Below are 14,254 nucleotides of genomic sequence, written 5' to 3' on the forward strand. Positions count from 1 at the left end.
CTTTAAAACAGTGATAAGCAATAGGGTATTTTGTTGCTTTTCACTGAGAATAATAAATAACCTCCCTTGCGCTCTCCTCTACCATCCCTTAAACTAGATAGCTTCATGATGCCTTAACTCCCGACTTAAATTGTCTGACACTGTGCTGCATATTCTTAGTAGAAAGCTAGGCGTGCCACTACCAGGCACCAAAGAGCTACTCCACAAACAGAAAGACTGCAAGTATTCAATTAACTTTGTTTCTCTGGAGAGAGAGGGAGAGAGAGGGAGAGAGAGGGAGAGAGAGAGAGGGAGAGAGAGAGAGAGAGAGAGAGAGTATTACAAAATTAGTGATTGAAGAAGCTGTTAAACAAAAAGAAGAACTTAATGAATTTCTTAAGGCACGATTTGTGTTTCTTAACAGAGCGAATTATTTTGCAATCAACGTCTAGTTTTTTTTTGAAAAAAATGAAGTAGTTACCAAGACATTGGCAGTAAAAGACATCAAAGCTAATCACACCTGCAAATCTCTCCTGGTCTTAGTAGAAAAGATTCTTAAAGAATATGAACTTAAAGAAGAACAAGTTCTTTCTGTCCAACTGACGATATTTCAAACATAATTTTGACAAATTCATAATATTATTAGCGGCTGCATAAGAGTTTATTGCATAACAATGGTTCAGAAAAGTTGTTTGTTCAGAAATTGTTTTTTAATAAATATTGTTTAAAGTACTAAGTGGTTGGATTATTTCTATTATAGTGATGAAATAGCCAATGTTAACATTTTACTACAGTAAATTTGTTGTTACAAGTTGGTTACTTATGAAGGAGTCGGGAGTCGGGAGTCGGGAGTCGGGAGTCGGGAGTCGGAGTCGGTATCGCTCCATGATAAAATCAAGGACTCGGAACAGCAGCTTACCGACTCCACAGCCCTGGTTTCTAAGGAAGCATAGCAAATATGAAAAGCTTTTTATAATTATTGATTGGTGACGTTTGAAGTTGTTTACTAAAAATTTGATTTTTAACTTAAAACATTTCAAACAAAAAAAAAATTGTCGTTTTTCTTGTTAACCTTGTTTTCTTGTTTCTTGTAACAATATGCATAACAGAGTGTGTTAAAAAAAGACCAAATTAAAAAAAAGCACTTTAATTTGTTGTTTATAGACCTTGTAATAAAGTACTTTTTTGGCAAGTGTTTAAACTTACTGTCAAATACTGTCCTCATCCAAAAATCCTTGTTTCAATAATATCCTACAATATCTTTGTGAACAATATTGTTTTATTGTACTGGTGTGGGTTATATATGTCTCATTCATACACATCGCAACTACAAAGAAAGTAAAGTAAAAAAGAGGTTCGTATTTTTAAATTGAAAAAATGGAGTATTTAAATGTGAAAAGAAAGCGTGTTTACCCTGAAAAAGTCAAACTAAAATTACTTTTCTTTAAGCTAGTTTTTTAAATAAAAACAAATGTGAAGGATCTAATAACTATATGTACTACATTTGTGCTCATTCAGTATCTCACACAACAACTTTTTAACATTAGTTTTTTCACATATGGACAAAGTCACAAACTTGATGATAAAGTTAAAAAATTTTGGTTATAGAGACTGGTTTCACCTCTAATATCAATAATTTGATGAGATGACGCAAGAGTACTTTTTTTAACATCTTAAATGCAACTTGCTAATTACAAAATAAAACTGCTTTTACAGGTTTTTGAACTTATTTGGAGTGTGATGAATTGAAAAACCTTAATACCAACATCATTAGTTTTAATAATTGCCTTAGTACATTCATTTTCTAAGCCAGTAATCACTATCGTAGATTTACGGTCTAAAACTTTTAGACCGTAAATCTACGATAGTGATTACTGGCTTAGAAAATGAATGTACTAAGGCAATTATTAAAACTAATGATGTTGGTATTAAGGTTTTTCAATTCATCACACTCCAAATAAGTTCAAAAACCTGTAAAAGCAGTTTTATTTTGTAATTAGCAAGTTGCATTTAAGATGTTAAAAAAAGTACTCTTGCGTCATCTCATCAAATTATTGATATTAGAGGTGAAACCAGTCTCTATAACCAAAATTTTTTAACTTTATCATCAAGTTTGTGACTTTGTCCATATGTGAAAAAACTTTGTTCAGTGCTATAACATTACAATTTTGATGCTTTTCGCGCGTCAAAAAGCGCTACTGAAACTTTGGCGGTAACGTTTTTGTGTTTTATTTACCAAAATATTTGTTGTTTCCTAGGTATGCCTGCTTTCGTTATGACTATAAAGTTGTTAATCTATCTTATTTAAGTTGAACATGTCATCTCTTAGAAGATCTACTTTACAGAAATCGTTTAAAAAGTCTTTGGCAAATCTGGAGAAACATGAAAGCAGTGATTCAGATTTAGATGGAACTAGGAAAAGAAGTAAACAAGGTATATCATTTTTATAAAAATAGAGAAGTTGTAGAGTAAATTTAAAATAGATAATGATTTGAAATTTTATTATAAAAATTGTTGCTAACTCCAAAAAGTTACTTAATTTTTTCTCTAAAAAAACTTTATTGATATGATACCCAAAATATAGTTTTAGTATAGTATCAAAATATAGTATAGAGTCCTGAATGTGTATAGGTTACTTTAAGTATTTTTTTTTATTTAAATATCTTTAATAAAGATAAGGTCAAGACAATTGGTCTTTGTGCTAACCTCAGAAATACTAAAGAAATTCAAACTTTGTAATTTTTTATTTTTTATTTTTTTAAAACTTTTTTTAAAATCTGCTTTAGCTATCCAAAAAAAAAGAAGATTTTTAATGAAAATTTATTTCAGCAAGTTAGCTTCTTAACTCAATACTTGCAAGTTCATAAAAGGCTATTATTCTCCATAAGGCTATTCTTGCTCCTTTTGCTATCTGTGATTTATTTTATAAGTTTGAAGGATGTATATTTTTTTAGTCATTTAAAAAAGTGTAGCAGAAAATTCAGTACAAAACACCAACTATAAACTGATGATATTTTTGACAGTATAAACTAGGTTTTTAAACATTAAATCTAATGTTAAATCAAAAACATTACAAAATGATGACAAAGTTATCTTTAATTATGTTTTTTTGTTCCTAAAGTTTGAAATGAGAAATGCTTTTGTTGGATTTGAAAATTGTTTTCTTTGTAATATATCTAGTTTTTGCCATTATTTAAGTTGACAAGAAAGTTTTTTATCATGTTGGGTTTGGTCATTGGTATATGTGACTAAAGTTAAAAGTTATTTAGTGGAGCTTTTTCTTTTTGCTATTGGAATTTTGCATTAGTAGCAACAATAGATAAGACACAAAGAGTGCCATTGAATCCTTTTTTTTTTTTTTTTTTTTTTTTCATCTAGATTTAAATTGCACAAGGTGCTCTAAATCTAATTTTTAAATTTTGAGGATTTGCTTCTAGTGTTTCCATCTTTTCCTGGATTTTACTATCTAATCCCAAATAGGTTTTTGATTGATTATACTGGCCAGAGCTAACTTAATTAGTTTAATTTTTTTCTATTCATGCATAACTTTATGAACTGTGTGGGAAACAGTCCTATCATGGCCTAAATTCCACAATTGTTTTAATCAGTAAGCATGTAAGCTGATGGAGTTGTGCAGTGTAAAAGCAGCTATGTGGGAATATTGATTTAATGTTATTAATTTACTTGCCTCCAGTTTTCCATGAACATTGTGTGTATGTGCGCGTGTGTGTGCATGTATGTATGTATGTATGTATGTTGAATCATAAATAAATTTTATTTTTAAAAAGAAATTCCTTTAACATCTTCAGCTCGGTCACATTCAAAGTTAGTGGTTTACAATAAAACTGAAGAGAAACAGAAAAATATATCTGGTATTCAAGAAATGTCTAAACAGGTAAGTGTTTAAACTTAAATTGCTTCTCTTTTTCAAACTGTTTTGTGCATTGTGTTGTTATGTTAGCACAAAAAAAAGATGCAATGTTCAGTGGTCAAAGTTTTACTTATACCAAAGACCATTTTTTCTTGCAGTATTTTTTATGTTTATAGTTTGGATATTCAACATTTAAAATAATTATATTTTCATAAACACAGTTACCAATATAGGTGTTTTGTGTTTTTGTTCCATTATTTTATTTTATTGATTTCTTTTTCAAAAAGCTAAATGTTTGGTCCAACAGCCAAAATTAATGCATATTCTAAATTCTGTCTCAAATATTTGTTTCAAATGTTTTGGTACATAACTAAATTTATTTACTGTGAGTTAATCAGACTTTTCCACAAGAACAGAAATCTATGGTTGACTAAGTTGTTTAAAATGTGGTATTTTCAAACAATTTCACAGTATGATACACAAAATTAGTGTATGAAGTTGTTTGAAAATACTAGTGGAATAAATATCTTAAAGCAAACCATCTCTTGCATTCTAAAACATGATTTGAGATTCCAAGCATAAAAAAGACACACCAAGTACCTACTCATGGCTCTCATCCCCCGCACCTTTTATTTCTTATGATATGAAAAATTTGTATTGCTTGCAGCTTACTGTTTTAATCATGACATTTTTTTCAATTTAAGTTGTGTGAATATAGCTCAATCTTTCTAAAGTTTTTACCTGTGGTAGTCACAACTAATATCTATAGAATTTTAATACTTTTTTTTTGTGAAAAATGCTTAAGAAAAAATGCAAGAAGAAATTTGTGAACAAGTTGTCAGAGTTCTCCACTCGGGTTTGGACTCTTCAAAGATTGTCAAGACCCTTAATGTGTTCAGAAAGACAGTTTACTACATCAAAAGTTTCTGCTGTTTACAACATCAAAAATTTTCTAAGTGAGGGAAATGTAAAAAATTGTCTAAGTGAGGGAAATATCAAGTGTCCTGTTTGTAACAAGGCTTTTGTGGCTAAGGTCAAAAATAGAATCAAGAGGAGCTCTCTCAAGACCATGAGGGGAATGACCAGGGAGATGAATGTGTTAGAGAATACAGAGACATGTTGTAAGAGAATACATCTCTACTTTAATTGTTGAAGAAGTCCCAGATGATATCAAATCCTTCAGCCAAATAAAGCCTCCTACCCAGGTAATAGTGTTTGGTTTGGTTGCTTCCAATGGTCTCAAATGAAAACAGTATTTCTACTTTTTAGTTTCAAAATGGGGGCGAAGGAGTACTTGGACAAATTGCTTTGTCCTTATGTCCTTCCTTGGGTTAAAGGCAACTTTGGGGACAACCAAAATTATTTTCTGATGTTAGATTAGGCCCCCTGCTATATAGCAAACTTAGTCCAAAACTGGTTACAAGAGAGCATCAACTTCTTGGATAATGACTTGTAGCCTCCTAGCTCACCAGACCTGAATCTTCTGGACTTCAGCATATGGACTCAAGTTCAGGTTGGGGCTTGCTACAAACAACATCTTAGCCTGAATGATCTCTGCTGATCTATTAAGAAGTCATAGGAAGACCTTTCGATCAAGTAGATCAAGAACACCTGCAAGAGGTTCGAGTCTTGTCTGGAGGCAGTGATCAAAACTGTAGGAGGAAAAATTTCAAAATCTTAAGCATAATGACTTAATGTACAACATTTAATAAATTATTGTCGATTTCTTACTGATCTTGTGTTAAATTTTTTCATAATTAAATGTGATTAGGGAATTTAACTTTCAACGAGCAGTACTTACTCCAAAACATAAACTTTTTTCTCATTACCTATCCTCTCTTGTAGTTCAGGAAGGCACCATGCACATACACTCAAAATATTAAGCTAAAATTTCAATGATATAAGGCTCGTTATTAAATAAGAGGCAATTAATTATAAATTAGCAAAAAAAAAAAAAAAGAACAAACTAAAGCAAACTAGAGTGATAGACTCTGTTGTAAAAAGTACCAAGTTTTATTTAACTTGATTTAAAAAAACAGAGCTAATCTGAAAAAGTTGAATTCAATTACTTGTACATGAAGCATTAAGAAATGTTTAAAGTTCACCATTAAATAAAATACCTTAAACTAAATATCATTAAATAAAAGACCAATAAAAACTTTACTAATATAATACTAAATTTTCTAATATAGTTCTAGATTTTAATTTGTTTTAAGGACAAAAACATGATAGAAGACATAGAGCTAAAAATAGAAGAAGAAGATTTAAATGACAAAGATTTAAATGACAAAGATTTAGATGAAAAAATAGACAGGACAAACAGACAGGAGCAACTTTCTAAGGTAGGATTTAAGTAAAATTTTATTTTGAATGAAAATAAGTTTTATGTGCACTTAATCTGTTAAGTTTGTAATATTTGTAAAAGTAAGAAGATTTGCTATAATAAAATTATGTTGATTGAATTTTATTTGACTCTTGTAAGAGCTCTAAAGTGTTCAAATGTAGTTGCTTTGGTTTAAACTTAAAGAAAACATAATTTAAAAATTTTATAGCTTTCGCATCAATCTTTAGTGGATACTATTGTCGAGTGTGAATTTAAGTACAAAAGGCTTGCTGCTATGGTGGACCAAATGAAAGCAACGTTTGTAGAACTAACCAACTCACATTTGAAAGAAAAACAAGGTCATTGTTTTTCTTATTCTTTCTCAAAAGTGGATTTTGCATGCCATAGGTTGAAATATGGAATATTTCTGGATATTCCTTTTCACTATTACATTTTTTTTTTTTTAATTAAAGTAGGATAGCATATTGCACGAGTTAAACAGTGTTAAAAAAGAGAAAGAATTTTAATAATGATAGTCCTATTATGATAAATTTACTGGTTATTTACTGTAAGTGAGTGAATCTAATTTAAAGTTGTTCATTTGGTTTAAAAGAATATTTGTCAGATAAGTTGAATCTTGAGAATGTCTTTTGTAATGCATCTTTTCTTTTTTTTAGATTTTTTGTAATATATCTTTTTCAGACTTAGTTGAAGTGAAAAAGAAGTTGCTTGAGAACATTTTTCAAGTTGAAACAGAAAAGTTTGCAATTGATGATAAAAATCGTGAATTAATTAAAGAAAATGAAAAACTAAGAAAGCAAATTGAGGAGTATGAAACCAAAGATATTGAAAAATGCAGTGAGACTATTCGAGGTATTTGTTATACACAGAAATTTTTAAGTTAAAGTTTCTAAGAGTAAACAATGATTATACCAACATGTTTGTAAGTAAAATTAAAATAAAATAAGGACTTTGAACTACTAACAAAAAAATAACGTTTTTAGCACCTTTAAAGTATTTCCTTTACACATCAGATGTTTTTTTCACCATTCTTTTGACTGTAGCAATATTTAAATTTGCAATCAAGTGATTTTCAATAAAACCTTTAGGTGATCTTTTTCTGCAGAACTTTAATGGGACAATCTACAAAGTTTATAAAGCTGGTTACATTTTTCACTTTTTTCGAATATAAGCAATGAAAGCATAATGTTTTAGTAAACTTTTCATAGGAAAAAAAACAACATTTTTTGAAATAAATTTTTTTAAATTCTAAGAATAAATATAAAATGTATGAATGTTTTCTCTCATAGAAAAGCAAAATATATCGCTGATTAATAAAGCAACAACTCCACAAGCTCTTTCACGAGCTAGTCGAAGAAAAATTCTTTATGAAAAACTATTTTTGGAGCCTAGGAAGTCTTCAAAAGAGTTAATCTATGAAGTATTCATTTTCTTGAATTTGAAAAAAAAAAAAAAAAAACAGAAAAATTTTTTAATTGATTTACTGCAATAAAAATATTTTTTTTTAATTTTTTTAATTTTTAGAGTCTTTATTTGCTTTGTCTGCTTCATTATTTGTTTGTAATTGTTGTTCTTTTCCTTACCTTTTGTATTTGGCCTAGAATGCTATAGTTGAGCTGCAGGACATAGTGGACTTTTATTCACTTTTGACTGGCATTTCTGTATGGAAAGAGCTAAATATTGGTGAAGAAGACACAAGTGATGAAGATGTTCCTAACAGTCTATTTTTCAACTGTAAACTGCAACTGTTCAGCTCATCACTAGATGGTGATTTGATTGTTTTTATTTTGTTTTATAATTTCGGTGATTTTGTGGGACTTTTAGCTTATAAAGAACAGTAGTGTACTAGCTTAACAATTAAAATTTCGGAAAAGCAGAAACAACGTTACTGTGGTTATTTACTATTATTTCCATCATTGTAATTGAGCACTTTTAAAATGCAACTGATTGGTTAAATGAAGTCAATAGTTTAGCCTTTGTATTAATACGATATATGCAGCACTTAAATGTAAAAATTGGCAAATGGATAAACTATTCTTCAATTGTTATATTTTTTATTTTAAACTAAGGCCGAAAATGCGGAACCATTGATCAAGTTACATACAAACTTTCGTTTAGAATTTGAATTCGGCATGGTCTTGGATTTTGTTGACAACAGCATTTCATTTAAACCAAAGACTGTAGAAGAAAAGCAGAGTTATTATGAATTCCTCCCGCAAGTTTTGAAATCAGAGACAAAATTTAACCTTGACGACGGATACTTGTTCCTGAAAAAATTTTTTGCAGAACTCCCCAAGATAGAATAAATTTGTAAATAAACTTAAGGCGTTAAAATTTCCAAAGTTTAAACGGCTCAAACCGAAATATTGTTAATAACACACCGAATGTAATATTTACAGCAGGTGGTCGTTTGTAGTACTTGTTATCCTTTGTGGTGTTTCACACCTTTTGAAACCGGAAATCAAAATGTTCGTAAGTTGCAGAAAAGAAAAGATGTTCTTTTTTTACCATCAAGATATTAAATTATCAAATGAGCCGCTCAATCACTAAGCTAAATGGAAACAAAATGAAGAAATGAAAAATGTTCGTATTTTTTTATAATTTCCTCTAAAATATAAATTCAAAAAACATATTTGATTTGCTTCCTTGCCTTTTATTACGAAAATAGATTAATGACAAGTCTTAACACTTAAATGAAAATTAAAAAGTGAAGTCTAATTGCTTTGCTCAATAAATCCATGATAAATGATTTACATCACTTGGCTCTAAGTATTAAGAACGTCTCGTTATCATAGAAGTTGCTGCGGTAGCAAAAGTAGCAACCTACGTTTGCATAAGTTAAATTCCACATCAAATTATCCCTTTTTTCTCTAAATGCAATTCTATAAAAGAGATTCGGCTAATTTTTACACTACTAATATGAAATCTAAGATTTGTTGTTATAACTTGGAGCTTTTATCGAGTTATGACTTCTAAAATCCCCCTGTTAATTTGCATTTTGTACATTTACACCCGTTCCATAAAAGATACGCGCATGAACAGGGCGTATAGATACTGTTTAACTTGCTGAATCTGAAAAACAAGTTTAAGGGTTCGTCGGATCAATCAAAAATATCTAAACGTTACTTCAAAAATGTTTTGAGGTGTGCTGGTAAATTTTAGATAATAGGTGTGGGCAAATTTAAATGAATCTGAAAATTTTAGAATTGTTCTTATCACACATTATAAAATAGCTATTACACTCACTATGGTCAGCCTGACCTAAAAAAAAGAAAAGGTTCAAGATTTGCTTACATCATTTTCTGACAAACTATATATGAAAATCAGTTTTTACATGTTTCTCCTAAAAGACTCTTTTTTTTGTTTATCTTCAAAATGTTGAACTATGATGACATCTATTTTTTAACAGATCTATATTAGGTTCTGGCTTTCTGGCTTCTATTTTTTGTTGTTGTAAGTTTAGATCTAGCTTTATTCAGTACGTCATCTTCACCTTCAGTCTGAAGATTTTTGAAAAAGCGCAACTAAGATTAAGTTAACTGAAGAATTCTCTACAGCATTGCTAAAGTAAAGATACGGTAGAAAAATTTTTTTTGGAAAGAACTATATACAGAATTGCTAAAGTTAAGATACGGTAGAAAAATGTTGTTTCATCAAGTTAATGATAAATATTTTAACATCTCTTATATATTTTATCATATCTTATATGTTTGAATAATTGTTAAACTTTATTTAACTTTTTTATCCTTTTTTTAAATTCAAACTTTTCAGAATTTTATGTGATGATGACTTTGCGTTAAAATTTAATTAAATATTTTATAAAAATAAAAAAAATTAAAAACTTGCAATTCTCAGTAAAAACCCAAAATTAAGCGAATTGCTAATGCAGTACAAAAATTTAGTTTTGTTCTGATTTTATCGACACGCCTAACAATCTGAAGAACTTCTAATTTTTTAAAAAAATAATTTCAAATTTGTGTGAATTTCAAAAATTCTCAAATGTTTAATTTAAATGTAAAAAAATAAAAATTATTATCAAAATAACAAAAATTTTCAGTAATAAATGTGTACAAAACTGCAGGAAAAATGTCACTATTTCAATAAATAACTTAAGAAAGCCAAAAAAACTACAACATAAGTTTTTGTCAATTAATTCTTCAAGGATCATACCATTTAATTCTAAAAAATCTTATCCGCATATGTCCGTATTTTGAAGTTATCATAAGTTTAAGATTGGTGCACCATCAATTTTTCAAGGCTGCATGCAGACCAAGAAGTTCCAGGCTATCAGTGCAGTGATTCCTGCAACAGTGTTTAGTCTTTAAATACCTTAAATGAACGTTCCAACATACATCGCAAGGCTCAGAAAACCAGGAAAGATCTTTTTATGTGTTCAAATGTATAATGAAATGGATGAGAATAAGTTAATTTATAAAATTAGAATATTTCGTTACTAATGCAGTGTTCTTATGACATTTTTTCCACAGAAATGAAAATGTTTTAATTGGTTTCTTTTAGACCCTGGGACTAAATCTTACAAAACTGATCAGATGTTTGAATAAAAAACTTATTCTAAGTTTCTTTCGAACCCTTTTTGTTTTGTTTTTTGATTAGAAGAAAAAAATTTCAAAAGAGACACCTGAAGAACAACTGTCTGAGTCTGACATAAAAAAAAAATGACTCGAAACTTGATTTTGCAGTTATTTCTTTTTTTTTTCTTTCCTAATCTCTGATTATTGTGTGTCAGTCAAAAATAATGGATGGTTAGCGTCAGAAATAAAATTTTATGAAAAGGGGAGTGAAATTCAGACACCAGAACCTTTAGCCATCTAGATGCCAAGAGAAGAAGTATAAAGATTGTTGTACCGGAGCAAAACAACGAAAGGTGCAAATCTTAACATTTAGCGAAGAAAAACTTTGATTAACGAAACAGACGAGTTTAAGAAATGTGGAGTAACTAAAGTAGACCAACACGTTTCACTTTCAACTTTTCCAGAGTGCGCTCAAAAATACATAAACCATACAAATCTGCTGAGAAACATAGACCGATACCACTTTCTGCGGAATAAAGAGTTGGCCTTGATAATAAACAAGAGATCAAGGAAATCTACGTACCTAAGGATACAAAATATCCTCTAAGGGTTGCAACGCAAGTGTATATCCCTCCTGGAACAAAAGTTATTAGCAATGGAAGAATGCAATGGAAGAATGCACCCACTCTAGGTACTGTAAAAATATCAAAAGCAATAGCAGAAATTAGTTTAAAGGATCTTGTTCATTTAACTGCTCAACGATTATGTAAATTACAAGAAAGTGTGTTAAGTTCTATCTCCACTATGTGACTGGCTCTTATGTAGAAATGGAATCAACATGTGGGTTTGGAACCGAGTAATTACAAACAACTAATGTTAGCAGAAATTAGTGATTCTTCAATATTTATAATTTCACTTGTTCCTTAACAGCTACGTGATGATAAAAATGAAGTTGTTGTATTGTTATTGTACCGCAAAATTCAGTTTATTTCTTCATAAGATTCTGTACACTGCTAAGGGCAAATCATTGAAAATATAGGATTTAAAAAATGTCACCCAGAAGTTAGCGAGAGTCGAAAATTAGATTTTAAGACTATCGAATTCTAAATTTTAAATGGGTTAGAAAGTCTGAATAATCGTTCTCCAAGGATTTCAAAGGGGTTTAAGTCATGCAGTTGGACGAGCTACTTCAATAAGTTGAATTTTGCTTGAAAAAGAAACCTTTAACTTGATCTTCCGTAACTATTCTATAATACAATCGATAATACATGTCGATAATACAATCGATAATACATGTCGATAATACATGTCAATAATACAATCAGCATATCATAGGCTGGCAATAACACTAAAACAAATTCCTTTTTCTTCTTAACTGTACCCTACATGTAAACTTAAAATTAAATCAGTCGTAATGGTCTTCTTACGGTTGTTTAACCGTCTGAGCCCTCTTGAGATTAAATTTCGATTCATGAAACGACAGTATGCAGCGCTTTAATCCAGTGTTAATAGATTTTAGCAAATTCAAGAAAAGCTTTTCAGTTTAGATGATTGCCTTATGTGTAATCCTAAAAATGAACGGTCGAACCAATTCAGCAATTTATTGAAGCGTTTCCTTATTTAAGACCTATTTACTAAAAAATTTTGTTATACAAACTTTTATAGAAGTTTATCAAGCATCTTTCTATCAAGATCTCGATAAAAAATCTCAGAAAGAAAATGATGGACCAGTTAAAAAACAAACAATAGTTAAACTTGTGACCGATTTGATTTGGATTATTGAAACAACTGTAGGCTTTTGAATGCAAATCATTCGTTTGTGCAGCATATCTTTCTTTTTGCTTTAGGGGACGTCCATAAAGTACGTACGCAGTAAAACCAATGCTTTTGGACCCCCCCTCCCCCCTTGTACGCACTTGTACGCTTTTATTACCCCCTCCCCCTCTGCGTACGTACGCGTTATTTATTAAAAAAGTATGACCTCCCCCCCCCCACCCAAAAAAAAAAAGTTTTCAAATCATTAAATGCAAAAAAGATCAGTTTAGCTATTTATATTTCCACAAATGGTGACTTAAATAAATTGAAAATGTTATGGAAAACAGGCATGAACTCTGCTTCTAATCTTTCATTAGTGATCTCCTTACTGACTTCTTCACTTTCACTTAAATCACTCTCCATATCATTCTTTATTTTTTGTTTTTTTATGTGCTTTCTTGTGCCGTTTAATTTCTGCCTCGCTCGGCCAGTATTTATTGCATTTGACGCAAATTCCGTTTAAAAGCTTTTTTTCCAATGAAGGACAATACAGATCAAATGATATAATTTTGTACTTTAAGCCTTCTGCAGGTATATCTTGTAGCAAAAGCCTATGCGTCAGAGGTGCAAAGTTTGAATAGTTTGATATGTTTTTAAAATATCGAGACGGTTCCATAGATGGTCAGAAATGGAATGAAACGTTGGGGGATGGTTTTCAGCCAATTTGTTTCAAACGATGAACAACATAACTTGTCCTGGCATTTCACAACTTGTAGACAGTATCGCGATTGCTGGCAATGTTTCTCTACCCAAACAGGATCAGGATTCGGCGATTTATATGCTTTTCCAACTGGTACTGCCCGGCACTTAACAAGGTAACCGTCGATGACGGTTTTCTCCCAAACTTGGGATAAAACATCAGCCGCTTTTTGGAAATTTTCTACCTCCAGTTCTTGGTTGATTGTCTTCCCAAAAGAACCAAGGTGATTGCTAAAATAATCATGGGGAAGAACTATTTCAGCCAAATCACGAGAAAGAGGTGCCATTCTTCTTTCAATGAGGTTGAAGGCTGAAAGCCCAGCTGCATTCACACCGTGAAGCAAGACATCTAAATCCAGCAAGCGGAAAAGATCAACAGCAGTTGCTAACGTTTTAGGGAAGCGTGGTGCCTCATCTTGAGCTCCATCAGTCTCCATTAACATAATTGGTTTACGTCTAACCATCTTGATTAGCTCCCTAACATCAAAAGCATGTGTAAAAGCATTCAATATATAGTGTTTCCCACTTCTTATGCGTATGAAAGTGTCTCCACTGTAGGATACATTTCCATTATTGTTAACTTCGCATATGCCATTCACCGATGGGATTAACTTGTGCTGTGGGCCAACGAAAAAGTCATGATCCATAAGTTTGACCTTGTATTCCATATGCATCAGTAACGGCGCTTGAAGGCTTGCAGCAGTAAGACCCAACGGTACCCTGGCTTTATCATCATTGGACATGAAAAGCACAGCTTTTGGTCCAAACAATTTGCAAACTTCAAACATGTCATCAATAAAAGATTTGGCAAACATTCTATCATCGTTTCTTTTTCGCAGTGAATTTTCTGGACGTAGAAGCTTCACAGGAACTGTTTTTACATGCTTTTTTCCTTCATGAGTGTTTTCACGTCGTGGTAAAAGACGAAGGTACAAACCACTTCTACTCAAGTTAAAGCCTATTTTCGTCAGCTCTTTCTGAAGATCATCCAAAGTGGAGACACTGCGAAGACAT

General features: G+C 30.9%; 1 protein-coding gene across 1 annotated transcript; it reads left to right on the top strand.

The window, feature by feature from the left end:
• The first annotated feature begins 2,022 nt into the window (after window positions 1–2,022).
• On the top strand, window positions 2,023–8,824 carry LOC145202101 (uncharacterized). The gene is made up of 8 exons (XM_090081392.1): window positions 2,023–2,412; window positions 3,789–3,874; window positions 6,067–6,192; window positions 6,403–6,532; window positions 6,876–7,046; window positions 7,484–7,614; window positions 7,796–7,961; window positions 8,313–8,824. Exons 1-8 carry the CDS (start codon window positions 2,295–2,297, stop codon window positions 8,498–8,500), a joined length of 1,116 nt encoding a protein of 371 aa, XP_089937518.1. The 5' UTR covers window positions 2,023–2,294; the 3' UTR covers window positions 8,501–8,824.
• The last annotated feature ends 5,430 nt before the right edge of the window (window positions 8,825–14,254 follow it).

Source organism: Hydra viridissima, unplaced genomic scaffold, assembly GCF_058129835.1.
Source record: "Hydra viridissima isolate aposymbiotic clone 2 unplaced genomic scaffold, HvirCarnegie_v1 scaffold_3, whole genome shotgun sequence".
Lineage (NCBI taxonomy): Eukaryota > Metazoa > Cnidaria > Hydrozoa > Anthoathecata > Hydridae > Hydra > Hydra viridissima.